Below are 23,153 nucleotides of genomic sequence, written 5' to 3' on the forward strand. Positions count from 1 at the left end.
TATTGTAAATTTCAAAGTGGACTGTGAATGATGTAAGGACATATCTATATCTGGTACAAAAGTGTGCCATGTTGCGGTATTTGTTACCAAGCTCTTTCGAAATGGCAGGACCGATTTTGATGAAATTTTGTGTGCTTATCGGATTGGTCTGAGGATCGACCGACATCTATTTTTCATACAAATTACAATACGAATAAATATTAAGAGTAAGGCAGAACAAAGTTTTCCGGGTCAGGTAGTTAAGTTTAAAATATAAATTCGCTGAAAGTAAAATAAGAAATAAGCATGCTATTTACAACTTCTTTGTCCGTAAAAAAAGTAATTTCTATTGTGCCGGAGCATGCGGGTTTAATTTCCACGTGCGTCTTATAGATATTATAAAAAGGGTGTAACAAATATTTACGACAAAAACCATTTAATCGTTTTTTAATTAAACTTTAATTACAATTAATTATCTTAACTTATTCTCTGAAGAATTGGCGCAGTTTTTATGTAATCTTTTTTTTTATTTTAGTATAAAGATAATAGGTAGATCTGCATGTTTTTATATGAAATATAACATTTGGAATCACAGATTTGAATAACTAATAAGCTAACCTTGAACATACATTTCTTCAGTAAAAGATTTACCCATTGTTTTGCTTTTAAAGGAAAATCCAATTGTATTTATCTTCCTCCATTGCCCTCAAGACAACCTCAGATCTTAGAAATAATACAGTGATATAAAAATAATCTCTATTCCAATAATATAAGGTATTAAACTTGCTGGCACTAGCTCGGGCATCTCTTGCGCCTGAACATCTTTCAGACAAGTTTAGATCTTAGAAATAACACAGTGACATTTAAAAATAATCTCCATTCCAATAACTTATGGTATTCAACTTGCTGGCACTGGGCTCAGGCAATAGAAGTAACTATTTGCGCCAACTGTACAACGCTGCATGCGCATGATCATCTAATACAAGTTCAGATCTTAGAAATAATAGAGTGTTTTTTAAAAATAAGCTCTACTCCAATAACATAAGGTATTAAACTTGCTGGCACTGGGCTCGGGCCATGTAAGCAACTTTTTGCGCCCGCTGTACAACTTCTGGACATCGCTTGCGTCTGATCATCTTGCAGTCCTGGAAGAAGCCCTCGTTTCTTGGGAAACCATTGCTGCCGTCGCAGAATGTGACGAGACCTAGAAAAAATATAACTAATAATTAAAACAATTAGTTATGCCGAAGATTTCACATCTCATCATTCGCATTTGCCAAGTAAATGTACTTGTTGAACTATTGTATAATGTCTAGTTCAATATACGATCATAGGCATATTTGTTATCTTTCTTTCGGAGAACCTAAGCACTAACACAAAAAAATTAGAGCGCACTTTTTTGTTTTATTAAGTTTATTATTGCATAATGCTGTTGTTAGAAAGTCCATAAACCAATTATTTCAATACGCAACTCGATTTCAACGTAATTATTGCCCATAGTAAGTGTAGATCAATTATGTTTGTTTAAGAAGCTATAATCATGTCATATTAACTCATTTTATTTAATGAGTACTAACTACAGGAGATGTAACCATGGTAACATCATTATTTCTATCATGTTATCACAACTTAATTATTTAAATTATAAACGAGAAAATAACTCTGTCTGTCTCATAGAGATAATATGTACTACGTAGTACATATTATTATCTCTATGGTCTGTCTGTATATTTTTCACGCCTCAATCACTGACCGATTTCGATGAAATTTGGTACAGAGACAGACAGCTGGAGACCTGAAATAGGACATAGCATAGGTTTTATCCCGGAAATACTACGAGAATGGGAACTATGCGAGATTTTATTTGTCTACGCATGCGAAGCCGCGGGCGGAAAGCTAGTTGGAAATAAATTAATGTTCAGAATGCATCATGGTCTTTCTTTATTGCCACAACGCGTCTAGAGTGTTTTTAGTAGAGCCATAACACGAAATTCGCGGTATGAAAATATACTAACCTATACTAATAATATTATAAAGCTGAAGAGTTTGTTTGTTTGCGCGTTTGTCTCTGCGCTAATCTCAGGAACTACTAGTCCGATTTGAAAAATTCTTTCGGTGTTAGATAGCCCATTTATCGAGAAATGCTATAAATTATAATCACGCTAAGACCAACAGGAGCGGAGCAATGCGGGTGAAACTGCGGGGAACAGCTAGTATTATATGTTTTCACCTTTTTGTGTTTTCACAGAAATTGATAGAAACCAATACTATTTACTCAAAGAATATTCTATCAAGGTTATACAGGGTGAATGTTATTACTACGTGTAATCCCATTAAACCTTCAGTGACCTGAGAAGCCCTATACTAACAACAAGTCTATTGATAACCTAAATATCAATAGTCTAGATTGATTCTGGTGTCTATTTTATGTCAATACAAGATTCACTAGACAAATTTGTGTTTGAACTAAATCTATTTGATATGTATATTCCTTGTCTAAACTTAGCTTTTCGAAAAACTTTATAGAACTTAAGACCAATAAAAATACACGAAATACTGGTCTGAAATTAGGAGGAAATATTGAATTTGACAAATTACGAAATACCTCATCTATACTAATATTATAAAGTTGAATAGTTTGTTTGTTTGTTTGAACGCGCTAATTTCGGAAACTACTGGTCCGATTTGAAAAATTCTTTCGGTGTTAGATAGCTCATTTATCGAGGAAGGCTATAGGCTATATATTATCACGCTACGACCAACAGGAGCGGAGCCACGGGGGTGAAACCGCGCGGAGCAGGTAGTAAAATTATATAATGGGACAAATAAAATTAACACACGCCTTAAGTAATTTACTATAAAAGTAGGTATTTATCTCAAAAAAATATCTTCATTTTGATAAACTTTAAAATCTATTGTTTATTATTTCACTAGTTTCTTGCCACGGCCCAGTGATGAACAAAGAAAAAACGATGAAATGTACATGACACTCAAGAAGAACTTTCTTCTGGTGAAACTTTAAAATTCGGTTAAGATGTTGAGTTTTTTCTATTATTAACATATGCAAATACACAAAACTTGAATCTTTTTTCTTATATTATGTATAAGCAAACTATTACGGCTCATACTTCCCTTGGGCCTTGAGATACAACCTAAATATCAACGAAACAAGGCTCTTATAATAAAAAATATGCCATTTGTAACTTATTAAACATAATATAAAACGCTATGTAATAGGTCATTTTTAAAATCGGTCAAATAGTTTCTGAACTAATTAGAAAATAAGTAAATCTCTTTTTCTCTTTTTGTTAGGCGGTTCAATAATTTAACTAATTATTCGTCTCTCTTAAGATTTAATTTTTACGGAAATGTTTTTCAAGAAAGTGGGATTGTCCCGGTTCACGTTTCTTAAAGAAATTTTTATTTCGCATAATTATTGTTTGTAAAATTTGATATTTCTCGATACCAGTTGCTAAGTTATTTATTGTAGATATAATATTTTATTCTCGACATACTTCATCAATGAAGTAGTTATTCGTCGTATTAACTCTAATTACGAACCGAATTATAGTTGATGTTAGACTTAGTATTAGAGGTAGAGATAGTTTAAAAGCGAACTAAACTAACATTATAAATGCGAATGTAACTTTGGCCGTCTGTCTGTCTTTTCTTCACGCCTAAAGCACTGAAAAAATTTAGATGAAACTTTGTACAATGTACAATGATAGTGATGATCTGATAAGATTTAACATTAGAGGTTTTATCCCGGAAATCTCACGAAAGATACCGTGGATGATATGTTTTTTGCGGGTTTTTCTTTTACTACGCAAGCAAAGCTGCGAGCGGAAAGCTAGTATTTACATAAACCTCTAGTTTCGTTGAATGAACCCACTCAAAGTTGCAAGGGAAAGTTATATCAATTCGGATGTTGGAAATAGTTAAATACAGTAAAAGTTCTTTATTCGCGGGTAATAGGTTCCGTAAATATGCCGCGAATAGAGAAACCGTGAATAAAGAATGGTGATTTGTATGGGGTTATAGGGGATACGTTCCTAGGCGACGAAATAAATAAGTAAAAACAAAGAAATCAGTTTAATTGAAGTTTTTTATACATATTTATTAATTACCATTTAATTAGGCAATGGCTTGGCACTTTTTACTTGTTTTTTTTTTAGTCGACATTATAAATTCGTAGTTGTTAGTTGTTCGTATTCGTAGACGCAGGCGTTTACTAAGGATAACGAATGTTTTTATTTAGGTAAATACATATGTATATATGTATGTATGTACCGATGCAGCGATTCGATCCGCGAATAATGAATAAATGCCGCGAATATAGGAATTATGTCGCATTTTTTTCATCCGCGAATAGTGAAACCGCGAATGAAGGAAGCGCGAATAAGGAGCTTTTACTGTATGTATTTTGGAATAGAAACTATCAGTAGCTAACTCGTAGATATTAAATAGGTAATAATATTATATCAAAGTTGTAATAATATGTAGAGTTTTAGTTTATTACTATATTATAATCCTATCCGACTGATAAAATACACTTGATTATAAGTAAAGATGAATTTTTCCCTCTTTTGTGACAAAGATCTAAAATCCTTCGCCTATGACATTTGATAAAAGATGGGTAGACTGGAATACTAAAAAGGATACTCTCTTCTAGGATAGCCCGCGAGTAAAGCCGCGGGTTCCAGGAAGTTTTATTTCACTTCTATTCAAAGCCGCATACTTCATACGTTGTTTCTAATTTTGTTTTCGTTTTCAGTTTTTACGGGTCGTGCGGAATGTTATAAAATTAATTAATCTTCTTCAAGTTTCAGGTTAAAAAAGCTTAAAGAGTTTTTTAATGTGGCTGTTATTTAGAAATTCAAACAATGTACTCTTTAGTTGTAATATATTTTTACATATAAAATGTTATAAATATCTACTATGTAGGTACTACTTTTTCTGTATATATATAAAACATCATCAATTTAAAATGTCTTATCCCGAAATAAATCGAGTATTTATTTTTAAACTTCGCCAAAATCTATATCTACAAAAAAGTTGATCAAATTGTTTACATCTGTTTTGGCGTCAAAACCGAACTTACCTACATACATTTTATGCATATTTAATATTGACCTAGAATTCCTTACCAAACTAGTCACTATTGGAGTTCTCAACATTTTAAACAATATTGTAGTTTCACTCGAGATAAAAATTTACAAGCCCACTGGAATTCCAGGGTTAGATATCCCGGTAATATTATCCAGTACATGTATTTTGAGTTATTGTTATTTGGTAGCTTAAAAGCATGAACGTTAAGTTGATCACATATTATATTTAAGTTAATGGTTAGGTATACGCATTACGATCGTCGCAAATGATGCCAAATCTCTTCTTATTTATTTTTAGGTATAGGGTATATTTTTTACTAGTTGCGCTCCGTGGTTTCACCCACCTGGCTCCGCTACTGTTGATCTTAGCGTGATGATATATTATATAACATATAGTCTTCCGCGACGAATGGGCTATCTAACACCGAAAGATTTTTTAAAATCAAACAAACAAACTCTTCAACTTTATAATATTAGTATAGATTTGGTGATACTTTCATAAGTTGAAGATTTGAAGTAAAGTAGTCACAATATCTTTGGATATAATATTCATGCATGAAGTCATAACATAATTTACGTATAAGCGTGGAATTCATAAGCTCTTTTTTATAAAAACTGCAGCTGTTTGATTTCCTTTGACTGAATTTTTATTTTGTTACCAAAGGAAGGAAAGGAACGTTTTATAGGCAATTGGTGTTAGCCTATGTTAATTTGTGTTTGTCTGTTTATAACATAGACATAGACATAGACACACATTTATTTACAAACATAACACACAATAACACACATAATAGTTGACTTTCCTAAATAAATAAATATTGTCTTTGGCTTATAATTAATCAACACCTCTAAAATACAATCATTTCTCTATTAAATTAAAATCATAATTACCAAGTCCCCATACACGTCCACCACGAAATTCCCCCTCGAACTTCATACCATCAGCTCTCCAGAACACTCCGTGGCCGTGGAACCAGCCTTGCATGAATTCTCCTTCATACCTAGAAAAGATCCTTGCATTTATTTGAACCTTGGAATAAAGTGCTATTTGTACTGAGCACGAGATCTATTGATATAGTTTCTCGAAGTATTATTTGCATATAATAATATTATGTAAGTATACAATTAATGCTATTTATTCGTCTTGTTTATACTGCAATTCATGTAATACTTACTATGATCATACTTTTGAGATATCAAAGAGTTATAAATATATTTTAAACGTGATTTATGTTTGAGTATGAGTTATTATTAATTGAATGCAAAAGCTCAATGATTTAGAAAACGAGTAGGTATAGAATAAATAAGACTTAAATTCATCTATGTTAACGAGTCATCTCTACTTAGCATTAACATGAAGCCTAAAGTTAAATGACGTGACATGATGTAAACTTTCATTAATGGAGACAAATGGTTTTCAGAAAATGCAGTATATAAGTGTTCCTCACTTTATAATCAATCTTTAGGTGTTATTTTATGTTTTTATGAAAATGTTTACAGGGATGCCTTTGCAACTAACTATGTATTTTAATTCTGATTATATTGAATTAAACTTTCGAAGAAAATAAATCGTATTGCCATAATAAATAAAGCCTGTAGGTAGCAATATTCAACATAAATTATCTGCGCCTGATCAAATTTATTAGCACAAAATTGGAAACACAATTTTGCTAAGCTAAATTGAGTGAGAAAAATATTTATATTTAAGCATAATATTACTCATACTTCCCGCCAATATTGCTACAGATAAGTTGGAGTGAATTTCATAAAATGCTGTGTGATATTGGAGTTTTTCTTCGAAATTCAACCGTCTGGAAGTTATTTATCAATGTGAAACAGGGAAACGACTGAATAATGTATTTTTAGCGCTAAGTACTTTAAAAGCAATGGAAAGATTTAAAAACTCGTTACAAATGAAATATTTTTGCCATGCTTTATCCTAAATTTACACCTAACATTATATTATATTTTTGTATAAATAAAGCCGCCAATTGCTTCTGATAAAAATTATTCTTCTGGTATTGTAAAATTAAAAATTGTGTGCAATAAAGAATAAATATATATAACTATAACTATAAAAACAATTCAAATGTAAAGATAGGCAATAACCACATTTCTGTTAAAAAATAATATTAATAAGTACTTCATAGTTACATGGAGGCTTATGTTATTTGACATTAAACATTTTTTTTATAGATAAATAGAATAAAACACTAGTTGTGCCCCACGGCTTTACACATTGCTCCGCTCCTGTTGGTCTTAGTGTAATGTTATATAGCTTATAGTTTTCCTCGATAAATGGACTATCTAACGCTGAATTAATTTTTCAAGTTGGACCCGTAGTTCCTTAGATTAGCGCGTTCCAGCAAATAAATAAACTAACAAACGATTAATTGTTTTATAGTATAGATGCTTCTATCCAAGCAGTATTTACATAAAAAATAAAACGGAAATACTATCAACTATACTACTAAAAGATTATCAAGGTGGCATTTTAACGTAAAAATCACCAATGAGCCGTGAATTATTGCGACGTTTACTCAAATCAAAAGTCGGCCGTGCTTGACGACCCGAATATAATTTATTACCCTTTAATGTGCTTTGCTGATACTTTATTAAACACCTTGCAAATATTATGAACAGCCATTTTAATATGCTTATTAAAATATATTATATATCATGAATTTATAGCTGCTATAATATTATACTGACTACGGAAAAAGCTATAACTTCGCTAACGCACACCACAAACTGCATACAATACATACGATAGATACGATAGCTTGCAGTACCTAATATGTGTGTTATTAGGTACTGCAAGCTCCAACCAAAAACCAGATTCATAATTAATTAAAAAAAATATTTTTTAGCATACAATTAATTATGATTGATTGCTTCATCTGAAATTGGTTAAAAAACAACAAGTTAAAAAAATATTTTATGATAAATATTTTAAAACAAATCTTCCATAATTAAACAATTATAATAATATTAATCGCTTATTCTTAATCTATATTTGAAATAATTACGTAATTATGGATATCCTAATGCATAATTTACACTTATTATATTAAATAAATTTATGTTCTAAAATTTTCCACGCTTATCCCATAGGTAGCAATTTGCTGTAAATTGTCGCTAAGAGTCTAAAGCTAAATATCTGATTTAATTATTCCAGGTATTTTGTAATTAATGTTCCAAAGTGTATAATGGCCATGTTTCTAATTATTTAAAATCTGTTAATCTTGCTTGCTCTATAATTACAGATAATTTTAAGCTTTAAAGATGCAAGATTAAAGAATCGAATTTTATTTGGTGCTTAATGTAAACTCACCCCTCTTGTTTTAGTGATGCAATAATCTAACCTACTATTTTACATAAGTGTTTATGCTAAAAAGACTATGTTAGAGCATCTTAATCAGGTTAACATAACATAACAGCGTACAAATTGTCTCTTTGAAAAGGATAAAATAAAGGATAAAAAGGTTCAAATAAGAACTTCTTATTTCTATTCTATTCACAATTTCTACAACTACCTACCTACCTCTGTATAAAGTTGCGAAAGAAAAGGTCTCACGTCCAATTTACGTATATTATTTCATAATGAAAACGAAATACAAAACAAAATAGACATTTATATTTATCAGGTCTAGAATTTAGTATAAAAACAAATATCCACAAACAAGTTATGTAGTTTGGACACTGTCTAGGCCAAAAGCTATTTAATCAGGTCAGTCGTATCTTCGTCCCATCTGAAGAGCCTTGCATGAATAACATAACATTATTCAGAGAAAACTAGTCTATGTCTAGACTACACAGTAATTGTGAGATTATGTAATACTAGATTTCCGTCCGCGGCTTCGCCCGCGTTTTCAAAGGAGAACCTGCATAGTTCCCGTTCCCGTGAGATTTCCGGTATAAATCTATCCTATGTGTTAATCGAAGCTACCCTGTATATGTGTGCTAAATTTCACTGTAATCGGTTCGGTAGAATTTGCGTGAAAGAGTAACAAACAAACACACACATCCTCACAAACTTTCGCATTTAATATTATTACAGTAGGATGTTGTAAATTATTTTTTAATAACAATCAACTCTCACTACCATATTTCTTATGTCTTGAATGATTTAACTGAACAACTTCACTGATAGATATTTCGCAGTAAAATGTTCGAAACGTTTGGTTAATTAAAACAATGAATAAATCGCGTTTAAAATCCGTTTATAAGTCTTATTTCTAAATGTATAATAAAATCAAACACAAGGAAATAGTATTTGATAACTCACATCAATAGAAAAAGCTAAAAGCATTTTTCTTCGTTGACGTAATCTTTTATTTCTACTATCCTAGCTCTGGGTAGAGCCGGGAAAGTTCTCTTGTATGTAGTGTACAGTCGTACAATTTAAAAGATAACTTTCTCGCTGCATTGTATTCTTCACGTCATCTCGGTTAGTAGACAAATAATATTTTTGTCAAGATTCTATTATTTGATAAAACATATTATTTGTAACAATACATACAGAGGGTGTATTTTTAAAACTGATTTGGTGAGTAGGTATAGTATTTTTTTATATGGAAACAATATAACATAGGATATTTAAAAAGACAATGATGATTAAAGACGTGCATTAAAAATAAAACAAAATATGCCTATGTTTCTCAACGATTTTCGGTCTAAAAAATAACTTACTTGGCACCATCAGGGAACGTCATAACTCCGAGTCCAGAGCAGAGGCCGCTCATCAACGACCCGTCATACCTCGTCCCATCAGGCAGGATGAGGTGGCCCATTCCATGCTTCTGGCCCTTAGAGTTCCAGTCACCCACATATTTTGTACCATCTTCGTATTTGTACGCGCCGGTCTTCGCTGCGCCGGGTTCTGATGCTGGAAGTATGGAAAATATATTTAATGCAACGTCATCTATAATATAAAAATGAATCGCAAAATGTGTTGGTAAGCGCATAACTCGAGAACAACTGAACCGATTTCGTTAATTCTTTTTTTATTACATTTCTTGAAGTACGAGGATGGTTCTTATGGAGAGAAAACGTAAAAAACGTGGTACATCCACGGGCGAAGCCGGGCGGACCGCTAGTTTTAAATATAATTAAAAGAAATAAAGTATGGGAAAACCTAATTGTAATGTATTTTAGTTTACTTGTAATTATTAACAACTCTACTAATCCTCTATTGACAAACTATCATATTTTCAGGTTTTAATGTTTACATAGCATTTTTAATTCACGCGTATGTCAATCACAAAAATTATATCTTCGTCCTTATCTCTTTAATGAGAATGCACTGTTACTATTAAATCTTTATGTAGACTTATATAAAAAGAAGACACAGGCTCCTGAAAAATACTACTTCCGTACTTGTAGTGTAAACGGACCATTTACTAATAGAAGATGTTCGTAAGTTATATTAAATACTAAATTTATACTGTTACCGTAAATTCAAACTAGCACAGTACTAATTAGATATTATGGTTCATATTTCAAACAACCTTAGTCTAACGTTTAGTTTGGCCTTTCTTCATACTGTACATTATCTTAATAAGGCTATATTATATTCAAGAGCATCAGTATAACACCTCTTGTTTCTAAGAGTTATTTTAAAGGTTTTTGAATTTTAAAAACCATTAAAATATAAAAAATAAATAAATGTAAACTAAGTATAATATTGGTTAATCTGAAGTTCAATGTCTTTTAATAAGGATTGAGATATTTTTTTTTTTTTTGAACAAATTTTAAATTCTGACACAGTGAAATAAAATTACAAAGGGTTCACGGATTCTTCCCTTTGGGATTAAAGACAAGTGACATCAATAAACTTCCATTAATTTGACTGAAGGCTGATAATAACTGGTAATATTTTCATTAGAGCCCATTTCCGAACGGCGTTCCAAGGTTTTAGTGCGGTTAAAATTTTGGGAATTCCTTCATAATCAGTTATTATGGTAACAGCGAATTGAGAATTATTAGGACATAATATTTTGTCTTTGAAATTTTCAGTAAAATAGGACCTATGGAATAGAATCACAAAAATATAACTACCTCATATTTTACACATGTTATCGATAATCCAATTAGTAATTAAAATTGTGACTTATTTTAAACGCATTCTAAATATACCTAACAATATAACAAGGAAGTATCAGAAGCCTTACCATCAATCATCGTTGGTATGTTCACTCAACATAGGCCACTAGCAAACTGAAGGGATTCCTTGGTCAATGCTTAATCTAATTTAGACTTCGCGTGATCTGCTTACACGTGATAATGTCTGTATTTAGTGAATTATATAGCATTGTCAAACGTTAAGGGCTTCTCTAATTTCTTTGTTTTGCGATTTATGAAGGTGACACATTGATCGGTGTAAAATTTGGGTGAAATGTGGTACACATTGAAAATAAAAATGTGCGGTATAGAATTTGATACATTGTTTGTTAGAAAGAGCTTATTCTCTTGTCCTATTAGTTCGGATTAAAAATTATGAATGAATTGGATAGTCCATTTATTGAGGAAGGTTCTAGGCTAACATAACGACACACTACGAACAATAAATACCGCTGCTATACGCATGAACAGAAAAGTGAAACTTCTTTAAGCACGTTGAGAGTAAAATTTCAAAGTCACGTCATGGCAATACCGTCACGAGGCGACGATTTTGGTATCTTTGAATCTTGTCAAGGAAGTTTCACTTCTGTCACGTGTGCACGGCACACAAGCTCTTTTTGAGAGTAGATAAAACGGGTAACTAGTCCTTCATAAAACAGTTCCTTTCACCTTCAAGATGTTCCGATGGTCGAAGTACCTATTAATCAAATCCGATTCATCTCTCGAGACTATCTAACTTTCTGAGAGTATAAACTATAATACATAGATTATTGAGTAATTGAACAAGATTTCATGGAAGGGCATTAAATTTTAATTTCTTTATTCGTAGGAAAAGCGTTTCCACGCTAGTCTGCTTTGTGTGAAATTCTACGTATTTTGTCTCGATAGCATAGTGCTATCGAAATTATTGGAAACTATTAGGATGGATTAAAATTAAAGCAGATAGTAATATAATTTACTATCGACTACAGAAGAAGAAAAAATTATACAATTTTTGTCGCAGAATTATTACAACTCTTCTGCGTAAAAATTGCTATGCTTTTATTTCCCAATAGTTATACAACTTAATGACGACAAATATTTCTAGTTGCATATTGTATTATGTTTATCAAAAGAACGATATTGTACGCTTATATAAAAAATATGTCTGTATGGTAAGACACAGAAAACTGATCTTACTAACCTTAACAATACTTATCTGACCTACTTGTCCCTAAAGAAAATCGATCAGTGAAACAGATGTATGCATTATGCCCCATTTCGGGACACGGGACTTCACACACACATTTATATTATGCAATCTTAATGAAATGGTTGAGTGCACGCAATCAATTTCCAAGGAAACAGTACTTTTGTTTACCAAGTTGTGTTTAATTAAAACTATTTCAGAAATTCTAGGCCAGACCGCACCTTGAACTAATAGCTCTAGATTAATCTTGAAGACCAAACTCTCCTTCAAATGCCCTGGGGAGAATCTTGCGCCGGTATTGTTTAATAATATAGCATTACTCAACTAATTCCAGTCTAAAGTGGCATATAAATAATATACAGTACATAATTGCATATGCAAGTAGGTAATAGAAATATATTGGTACATAAAAGAATTATTTTAAGAAATAGACTTCAGACCTATTCCAAAAATATTGTGGTAGATTGATTGAATGAATTTTTGTATATTGTGGTAGAACATAAAAAGTAGTTATAAAAAATAATAAGATTATAAACGACGACGAATATTATGTTCCTGTTTTTGAACATAATAAATTATTATCTTTAGCATAGTGATAGTTCAGGATACATCGCCCATTTTTGCAAGTGACTACTATCAAGCTGATTTTCCGTTTGTAGCTTTATTTTGATGAGACACCGAATAATTTCGTGTACGAAACTCTCGATTGTGGTAGCTAACAGAGATAACAAGGATAAAATTTTTTGATTTGATGGTTCTCAAATATTTATTACGCAATTTGTAGGACAATATGTCTGTTGAATTATATAAACATTAACTAAGTGAAAACAAAAAAATTAGCTTGTTAGTAATCATTTATGATGACCTCGTTATCACTTTGGAAAGGGGGACTCTTTGAACCAACCATAGATTTTGTAGGACAAATATTTTTTCGAATAATTTAGGTAATTATCTTGAGATTGAACAAAAAATTTTATTCAATTTCAAGATTTTATTGTTATCCTTGTTATCTCTGTTAGCTACCACAATCGAGACTTTCGTGCACGAAATTATTGGGCGTCTCATCAAAATAAAGCTACAAACGGAAAATTAGCTTGATAGTAGTCACTTGCAAAAATGGGCGATGTATCCTGAACTATGACAACTGAAAGCATTATGCTCTTGGAAATTTGCATTTACCAGTCGAAGCCACGGATAACAGCTATATTTAATTTAGGTAAGGAAAGTAGGTGTAATGATGTTATTACTGTAGGTATATTTATTTAATTGTCATCTGATAGGGAATATATTGCACGCCTCATAAGCGAAGCGTTGAGGTGGGTACTACTTTCACTTCGCGCAAAACATCTGATTTTTCAAACTTAAAATGTCTCTAGGTATCATACATTGCACTTGTAAGATAATACATACACACATATTAAGAAAAAACACTATTTTTAACATTCATTATATTTTTGATGTCATTTTTGTTATTTAAACTAGTTAAAAAACAGTTTAAAAAAGTTCTGTCTTGGACGTCCGTGTGTCTGTATGTGCGGAGGATTTTCTTGTTAACACGATAGCGACCGAAATACTTTACTAATCGAGTCTTTTTTTTTCTCTTACGCTTGAGTATGCTCAGGAATAGAACCCTTTCATTTTTCAGGGTCTGATTCGATGTGGTTTAATTGTTATTAAATAAACAAAAAAAAAATATCGACTGTTCTCCTTAGTATATCTATATATAATATTCTTTATTTTATTTTATTTTTTTTATATTTATAGTGTACTCAAAATTCACCATTATAAACTCGATTCTTTATACTATAAGCCTATAAGCCAAGGTTTAAAAAAATAAGTTGGTAGTCAGTCCCTTAAACCTGCGCAGTTTCACATCTAGGTGGGGCCACAAGAAAAATAGCTCAATTATTACGGTACCGCTTTCTTTACTTTTCCAACTGTTTTATTTTATTTCTTTTTTATATTTATAGTGTACTCTTTATAAATAATCAATTTTATTGTAAAGGATGAGATTATGAGGCGTGCACTTTTGGATTTTCCAAACTATTTAATTATTTGACTGACCGATCGGCTTAGTTGGTAGTGCCTTCGAAGCTAGAAGTCGTGGGTTCGATTCCCAGCAGGGGCAAATATTTGTGTGATAAATGTTTGCTCTGTGTCTGGGTGTTAATTATCTATATAAGAATTTATTTATATAAAAGAATTTATTTAAAATTATATAAGTAAGTTTGTCAGCCATCTGGTTTCCAAAACACACGCGAAAGCTTAGTATGGGATCAGATCGTGCCGTTTGTGAAAATTTGTCCTGAAATATTTATCATTATTTATATAATCGAAATCCATAAACCCATAATCTAATTCACATTCAACTGAATCGAATCGAGTGCAATACGATATATTCAATATCGTGTTTGGACTAATATCACGCTAATATGCAGTGAATATACATAGTAATTAGAGTATTTACTCGCATGTATATTGTATTATTGTATAGTATAATGTGCTTTGATATCTAGGTAATTATTGGATTACCATCTACTGCTCCTGGCTTTGATTCGTAGAATTTGGGTAAAAAGCTATACTAGAACGAGTATTTTAGTTTAGGATATTTGCGTGACAAACAATAACAAAGTCTCTTTAGATTCTCTGATTCGCTTTATTCCCTAACTAGCTTTCCGTCCGCGGCTTCGCCCGCTTTATCTAATACCTAATAAGTTATAAATTAAAACCTTCCTCTTGAATCACTATATCTATTTAAAAAAAACGGATTTTGATGCGGTTTTTTTTAATAGAGAGAGTGATTCAAGAGGAAGGTTTTAGTAAATAATTTATTAGGTTTTAGACAAAGCGGGCGAAGCCGCGGGCGGTAAACTAGTATTATAAATATATGTTATAGGTACTATTTATTATAGAAAATATTATAATGTCCATCTCCCAATATCAAGTGACGCACGCCAATCGATTAATCTTTGTAATTGTAGGCAATAAAAGTTCGACGACACATCCTCATTAGCTCGAACGTTTTTCCTGACGCTACGCTCTAGCTAGCTCCTGTATGTATTGTATCTTGATAGAACTGCATCTTCTTTAGTATCTTCATTCATTATAGCTTAATAATTTTCCTTCTTTATTATTTACTAGGTTTCCACTAGGCTTCGCCCGCGCAGTCAAAGAAAAATCCGCATAGTTCCCGTTTCCGTGGGATTTCCGGGATTGCGTCATTTTCCCGGGATAAAAATCTCGGGTATCAAAATATCTCCATACCAAATTTAGGCGTGATTGAGTAACAGACAGACAGACAGAGTTACTTTCGCATTTATAATATTATAGTATGGATTTACAAATAGATATCCATATTATACTAGTTGTCCCGGCAAACGTTGTTCTGCCTTACTTTTATCACGAATATGAAAAATAGATGTTTGCCGATTCTACCAATTTGCACACAAAATTTCATGAGAATCGGGTCAGCCGTTTCGGAGGGGTATTAGTAACTTACACAAAACTAATTTTAAAATAATTCATGTTATAATTAAAAAACATGTTGGATTACAGGGGGCGACGGATAGGCCAGGGGCCGGTGTAACGCGCGTCTACTGTTTGTTGATTATTAGGTCTTGGACAATAGACTTATCAATTCCATATTTTTGTTTAAGTAATAGAACGAACTGAGTATTTGTATTTTATAATTTTGAAAACTAGTGCAGCTGTTACAATTAAGATGAATCTAACGACACATTTCAAGGCTAAATCCATCAAGCAAATTACCTCACAAAGCGAGCCAAATTATAATCTGTGATGATATAACATACATAATATATTACCAGAATGGAGGATTTCTGGATTCTTGTGCAGCCGGTTAAAACCTTGCCTTGCCTTTCCTCTTTCCTAAAATCAATTGCAACTACGATAAATTAGGTATTTCTAACTGAAATCCTACTTACTAATCCTTCCTACTAATATTATAAATGCGAAAGTTTGTGAGGATGGACGGGAGATGTTTGTAACTCTTTCACGCAAATACTACTGAACCAATTACAGTGAAATTAAGTATGTTGGTAGCTGAAGACCAAGAATTAGGCTGAGGATAAGACATAGGCTTCTTTTTATCACAGAAATCCCATAGGGACGGGAACTGTGCGGATTTTATACAAGGGATCTATACATACCGAAGGTCAGGACTGGCTATGGACAAAAATGCATTACATTTGAAGGTGCCCAATTTTTTAATAAACTCACCAGTGATATAAAAACAGCTAAATCGATGTATGCATTTAAAAAGCGCCTAGCTGATCACATAATTAATGACCAATCACTTCTGGAATAAAACAACTTACCTTTGGAATAGCTGTGCCCGGTCGACTGTTTTATTATTTATTTACTTTGTTATGTTATTCTCATGTAATTAGCTTTAAGTCTTTAAATGAGAATAAATGATTCTTTGATGAGAACCTATTTTTCTTTGAAAAACGCGAGCTAAACCGCGGGCGAAAAGTTATAAACTTAAATCTTGTTTAATATTTTCCACTAGTTATCGAGTAATTTACTATTTTATTATAAAACACTACTTGAAAATAAACATTGCACAATTGTATTTCGTATATATTATACTAGAGGTCCGCCCCGGCTTCGCCCGTGGTACATATTTCGCAATAAAAGGTAGCCTATGTCCTTTCTCGGGTATCAAAATATCTCCATACCAAATTTCATGAAAATTGGTTCAGTAGTTTAGGCGTGATTGAGTAATAGACAGACAGACAGAGTTACTTTCGCATTTATGATATTAGTATGGATTAACGACTGTAGAAGTTGTTTAATTAATCTTCGCTGCAAAAAATTTAAGCTCTCAACAAAAGACTTAGTAACGGTGGACATTTTTCATTTAGAGTCAATAAAAATAGTTCATCTGAACTATTTTCTCGGGGAAATGGTTCATTTATTTTTAAGCTTGAAAAACTAATGTTCATTCCTAATTAACACAGACTTACAACACAAATTAAAATAATCGTATTAACTTTCATTTGAATTTGAATTTGAAAATGCCGAAATAATGATACGCTGGAAAAATATTTTTGAAGTGTAATTAAAGTAGTATTTAACTACTCAATGTGACTTTAAGGTAAAAAATGTAAATCTATCCTTATGTTAAAACTAGCCAACAATCACTCTAGCTGTTAATACAACCGGCTCACATAAACAGAATTCATTAAATTCTCATATCACAATAAACGTTCATTTACTATACAGTCACAGTATTACAGTACAGTCTCCAACTAAGAACTAATGCCATACAACGACTATAAGTGCACGATACTTGCAATCTATTCAAGTATCAAGACGTAGCAGAGCAATCTAACACTTCCCGTCTAGTGCAAGGACGATGCATTGTGGGACAAAGATTTGTAAACAAACTGTTTCTTTACAACTGTTTTTAGAGAATACTATAATTTTGTTAAAATATGAAATAAGACATATTTTTTATTCATAATACATAAAAAAAAATATGTCCTATTTCATATTTTAAATGCGAAAGTTTGTGAGGAAATAATGTTTGATTTCACTCTTTTAGGATAGAAGTACTAGACGAATTTAGATGAAACTTTATAGTAAGATAAGTACGGATTGTACGTAATAATAAAATATAATTTATAACGGAAATACTTATTTCATATTTTAAATGCGAAAGTTTGTGAGGAAATAATGTTTGTTTTTCACTCTTTTAGGATAGAAGTAGGTACTCGACGTATTTAGATGAAACTTTATAGTAATATACGGATTGTACGTAATAATAAAATAATATAATTTATAACGGAAATACTTATTTCCATAGCTCACGAATTACGAACGAACCCGCGGGCGTAATCAAGTGATTATGCCCGCGGGTTCGTCCACGCCCGTGAAACCGGCACACAAGGCTACTTAGCGTTACATACAATAAATATTATATTCTGGCTGTTTGTTTGCTGGAAAATTTATTTTGAAAATAAACATAAGTATACACAGTTATACCACATATTAAATATTTTGAATCAATAATTTGCCGCAATTCCATATAGATAGGGAGGCGAGGTAGCTAAATGGCGTAATTCAACGGCGTCGTCGAGACTTATCAAAATCGAAAGAGAAAATAATTTCGAAAAGAAAAGCTTCTATGGTAAAAACCATTTTAGCGGTGGGTTTGGCGTGTACGGATTTTCAAAAATGTAAAAAAAAACAGTTACTTGGGCATTCTCGAGCGCGTCAGATATTCATACTACGTATGCCCCAAGTGCCTCTGATAACAATGGTATACTAATCTGCCGGTTTGCGTGGTGGGGCTAGGCATATAAATTCGTCAAAAATGCACAAAAAAAAATTTACTCGAGCGCGTCAGATTTTCGGAAGGGGTGTTAAGTAGGCCCCAAGGAAGCTCCCCTTAAAAAAACTGACGATTACAGCATGACGATAAGTTACGATGAATTTTTGAAAATGCAGAAAAAAAAAGTCCTTTTGAAATACTCGAGCGCGTCAGATTTTCATAGGGGAGGTTTATCTCGGTATCCTGAAAGCATATTTTCTTAATCTGACAAAAATGTTGGTGGGTTCTCTTTATCTGACCGAAAACGGTTTGTGGGTTTCTTTTTTTTTATCACCGTTATTTCATATCAATTTTTCTTAACACCCTCAGTTTTCGAGATATACTCAAAAAACCGGGAGTTTGAGTTTTTATGATGCTTCAAGTAAAAAAAGGTTTAAATTTGGAAAAAAATGAAAAGAGCCCTTTTTTTGTAAAATAAAATTACCTTTTTTGTTTATTTTTTGGGAAAAGTAAAGTTCGCGACATATATGCTGCAACGCGTTTTCCGGAAGACGAAATGGCTCCTCCAGACTTCCGGTCATGCGGAAACCGGCAGATTTTGTATTTTTAGTAAGTTTTAGATTATATTCTTCAAAATAAAAATAAAAACAATCGCGCTCGAGAATGCCGGATTAACGTTTTTTTTTTTACAAGTTCGCTACCCTATAACTCGGCGGCGTCAAGGACTTATGGTCAGATTAGTTAAATTTAGTCTTAAAACACTAAAATCAACCCCCAATATCTTAATCTGACGCGCTCGAGTATTTCAGACTATCGATTTTTTTTTACTAATCTGATCGTCTATCCTAGGCGCGCGTCACTACATATAGAGCTAAATAGTGAAAAAGTTTGTTCTATTAGGTCTAAGGTATTTCTCATATCTTAAACTGCCACGCTCGAGTATTGCAGAAAATTCCCCTCTTCGCCTCCCTATCTAATACTAGCGTAGACAAGGGATTGAGGGGCCAATGAAATTAAATGTTATATAAACAAGGTTGGTAACCGTCAAGATAGCATGCCACGCTATCGATCCAAGGTCACGCCGCAGTCATGGGGCTTGAAATGTGGAGACATGCCAAATGTGAATAAAAATTTAGTCTTTTATAGTCTTTAGCGCCATTAAAAAGTTGTATTTTCTCTATGTATATAAACGGTGCAAGGAAAGCTGTGTTCTACCTAAATATAAATTCCACTGAATTTAGTTTACCTGCTACCGTCTTCTGTTTTTTGGGCAGAGGCTTTCCCTAGAAACCTTGGGCTTGTGTATTAGATAAACGTATTTTCCACATGATTATAAAATTGTACTCAACACTTTTTACACACGTGATCTATACTTTTATAAAAATAACAATTTAAAATAGGAATTACTGGAATTAAAGTTTAAAGTTAGGCAATTGACGCTCAAATACGCAGTTTTCACTTATCAAATGATGGCGGTTAATGAAAATATGCTTTGAATGCACATCTGAGCTTTTATTCTCAATTTATACTAAGTCTTTACTGCTGGCTGCTCAGTGCTCATAGATTCATTCTGATAGTATTTAACGGTATAAAATAATAATTATATACGTATAGTATGCTTTCCGCCCGCGGTTTCGCCCGCATAGTCAAAAGTTTAAAAAAGGTAGTTGGACATGTAAATATTAAAGTTTTCAATAGTACTAGTGCCAGAATGTTGGATAATATCATTGATATTATTTTTGAGTAGGTACACTTTTTTTCAAAATGTAGTATTTTCAATATTGTAGTTAACAAGACATAATATTTCTAATGCCAATAAATTTTACAAAAATGGTTTTCATTTTATGACCATGTTTCCAAATATTTTCTAAACGAACAAGTAGCATTGAAAATTTAAAGCATTTGGATAAATATATTTTTTCATGTAAATGAAGTCCTGAGGCCCGAATTAATGAGATACCTACAGTTTACAAAAACAAGATTTTATTTATCAAACGGAACTTAATGAGGGTTTTAAATTCGTTTTTAAATTAATTAAAGTCCCATGTATTGTAAAGTTAATTAATTGTTTATCTTCGTAAATGTGCAGAATTTATGTTTGCCCTACTTTATAAACTAATGAAAAAACGAAAAGGTATTTTTATTCGTTTTTTCTATGAAATGTTTTTTTTTGTTTTTGTATAATTATTTTAATTGTTTATGTCCTCATGCGTATATTGCACCATTCTATTTTTCTTATTCTATTCATTTACTTCAATACTTTTGGATTGTAACTTTTACTGTGGAGTGGGAATTGCAACAGGAGAGTAAATATAAGAATGGATTAATAAAAAATAAATGTTTCTGAAGTAATGGTAACTGAAATGTACCTAATTACAATTATTTCTTATTTTAATAATTATGTATATGGACACGAGCGCTATCTGTTAGTCGCAAATTTTCTAAAAGATACAAGAGCAAGTTTAGTGAAACGCAGATTTATCCTTCTCCTTTAGGTGAATAAATTGTTACACGCCTCTTCTGTATTTATTTTACGAATAAAGGAATATATAATTTTAATTTTGATAAATAAAGGGTCTATATTATAGTGAATTAATGCTTTTTTCTTCAGATACCAACATTGTTAATTTAAAAATCTAAAACCCATTAATACACAAATACGAAACGAATGCATCATTATATAATTTGTCATCGTCAATGTGACTTTATCAGCAATGAAATATCTTTTCACGCCGCGTCTATTCTGGCTTAGCTCTATTTACCCGTGACCTTGAAACCACGGTAAGTATAATTGATTGACGGTTAAAATTTCTGCTTCAAACTGAACAAAAGATTATGAACATTTGTAAATATGACCCTTTTCTGAGTAATTACCGTTGATTGGTTTTCTTGTATTAGTTTAATTGTAATACAGTTTTGATTCAATATTCTATTATATTTGTGGGGTAATTGAACCTTGTTGAATTCAGGGAATGCTAGGTTGAATATTTAAAATATTTATGCGTGGGCTATGTTTCCAATAATAATTTTAATGATGTATAAGTTTGTTACACTAATGAATTTGATACATATTAAGTGCTTGTATTACGGAGGCTTGTATTAAGGAGACGTTTTGGAATTGCTTCTAGTCATAACTAGCTGTAAAGAAAATCGATTATGAAAATAGACTTGTCTCTTACCTCATTAGGGGACTTAAGACCTCACACTATGTATCGTTTTAATGATATGCTTATATGATCGTTAAGTTCTTAGGTAGGAGTATAATATTATAGAAATATTGTATTATTTAAAGCAACAATAAATTACATTCATTGATGAATAAAGAACATAGACGTTTTAGATTTTAACCCATGATAGGTACTAAAATTCAACAATTTAAATTTCTGCTGCAATACTTTGAAAAGTACGTTAAAATATTACTTTATAGTTTATAATGCTAAATTTAAAACGTCAGGTTGGCGGAATAAATCCAATCAAGGTGCTAATTGAGTGCTTAAAGTGAGAAAAATTAACTACTAAATCTGAAGGCAAATTAAAATGAAAGGAAATTTTTATTTTCATCTCAATTCATGGAGTGTTATTATGTTTTATTTAATTATTTACCAGTTATTGGCAAAATTATCATTGCATTTTTATTAATATCTTTGTAGAGCTGTCATTTTAGGCCAAATTAGGTGCAAATCTCGGAAAATCGAGACACCCAGTATTATTATATATTCCAAACAACAAAAGTACTTTAAAATTTTATGTTATTAACTCCTTTTTTAATGCCTTTCCCACACTAAATACTTCAAATACTGATTCAGATATAATAATTTGTAGATATTGCATGGTCACCTACCTATACTTAAAGTGTGTTTTTTTTTTGTATTTTTAATATTTTTTTTTTTGTTATAAAACAATGTACAGCCAGTTATATAATGGTACCTTTTCACGGCCAAGCGTGGTCAATGCCGTCCGAACGGTACTGCAATACTACATTCAAATGACATATTCGCGGCGAGGCTTATTATAGGGCTGTTTAACATTTTGGCGGGAAATTTAAATTTGGAGAGACCACGCTCGCTGCAAAGTGCGCGAAACGTCGGAAAAATAATATTATGAATAAATCGCGTTTAAAATTCGTTGAAATCTTTAATTTCTTAATGTATAATACTTGCGTAAAATCAAACACTAGAAAATACTATTTGTAATGAAAGTATTGGCGCCATGGTCAAAACTATGCATGGACTTGTTAAAAAATAAACCCTACAGAATTGATGTAGTTGTTGTCACTGTGAAATCACAGAGCATAGCTAATTTAAAAAACCTCATTTATTTTTCCATTAACCAAAAAAAGGTTAAAAACCGTGTTCTTTCCTATTTATCATTGTTGCAGAAGTCTATACCTATCTCAAAACAGATAGCTTTAAATTAAAGTTTAGATTAAAAAATTACTAAGTAAAGTTTTTTTTTA

At 31.8% G+C, this 23,153-nt stretch overlaps 1 protein-coding gene across 1 annotated transcript; it reads right to left on the minus strand.

Annotated features, from left to right (window-relative positions):
- Nucleotides 1-555: 555 nt before the first annotated feature.
- LOC123691728 (MORN repeat-containing protein 4 homolog) lies at nt 556-11,311 on the minus strand. Its single transcript, XM_045636267.1, has 4 exons — nt 11,261-11,311; nt 9,780-9,975; nt 5,979-6,088; nt 556-1,183 (listed from the first exon to the last, which is right to left on the minus strand). The coding sequence occupies exons 1-4, from the start codon at nt 11,268-11,270 to the stop codon at nt 1,029-1,031; spliced, it is 471 nt and encodes a 156-aa protein (XP_045492223.1). The 5' UTR covers nt 11,271-11,311; the 3' UTR covers nt 556-1,028.
- Between the last annotated feature and the right edge of the window lie 11,842 nt (nt 11,312-23,153).

Source organism: Colias croceus, chromosome 5, assembly GCF_905220415.1.
Source record: "Colias croceus chromosome 5, ilColCroc2.1".
NCBI lineage: Eukaryota > Metazoa > Arthropoda > Insecta > Lepidoptera > Pieridae > Colias > Colias croceus.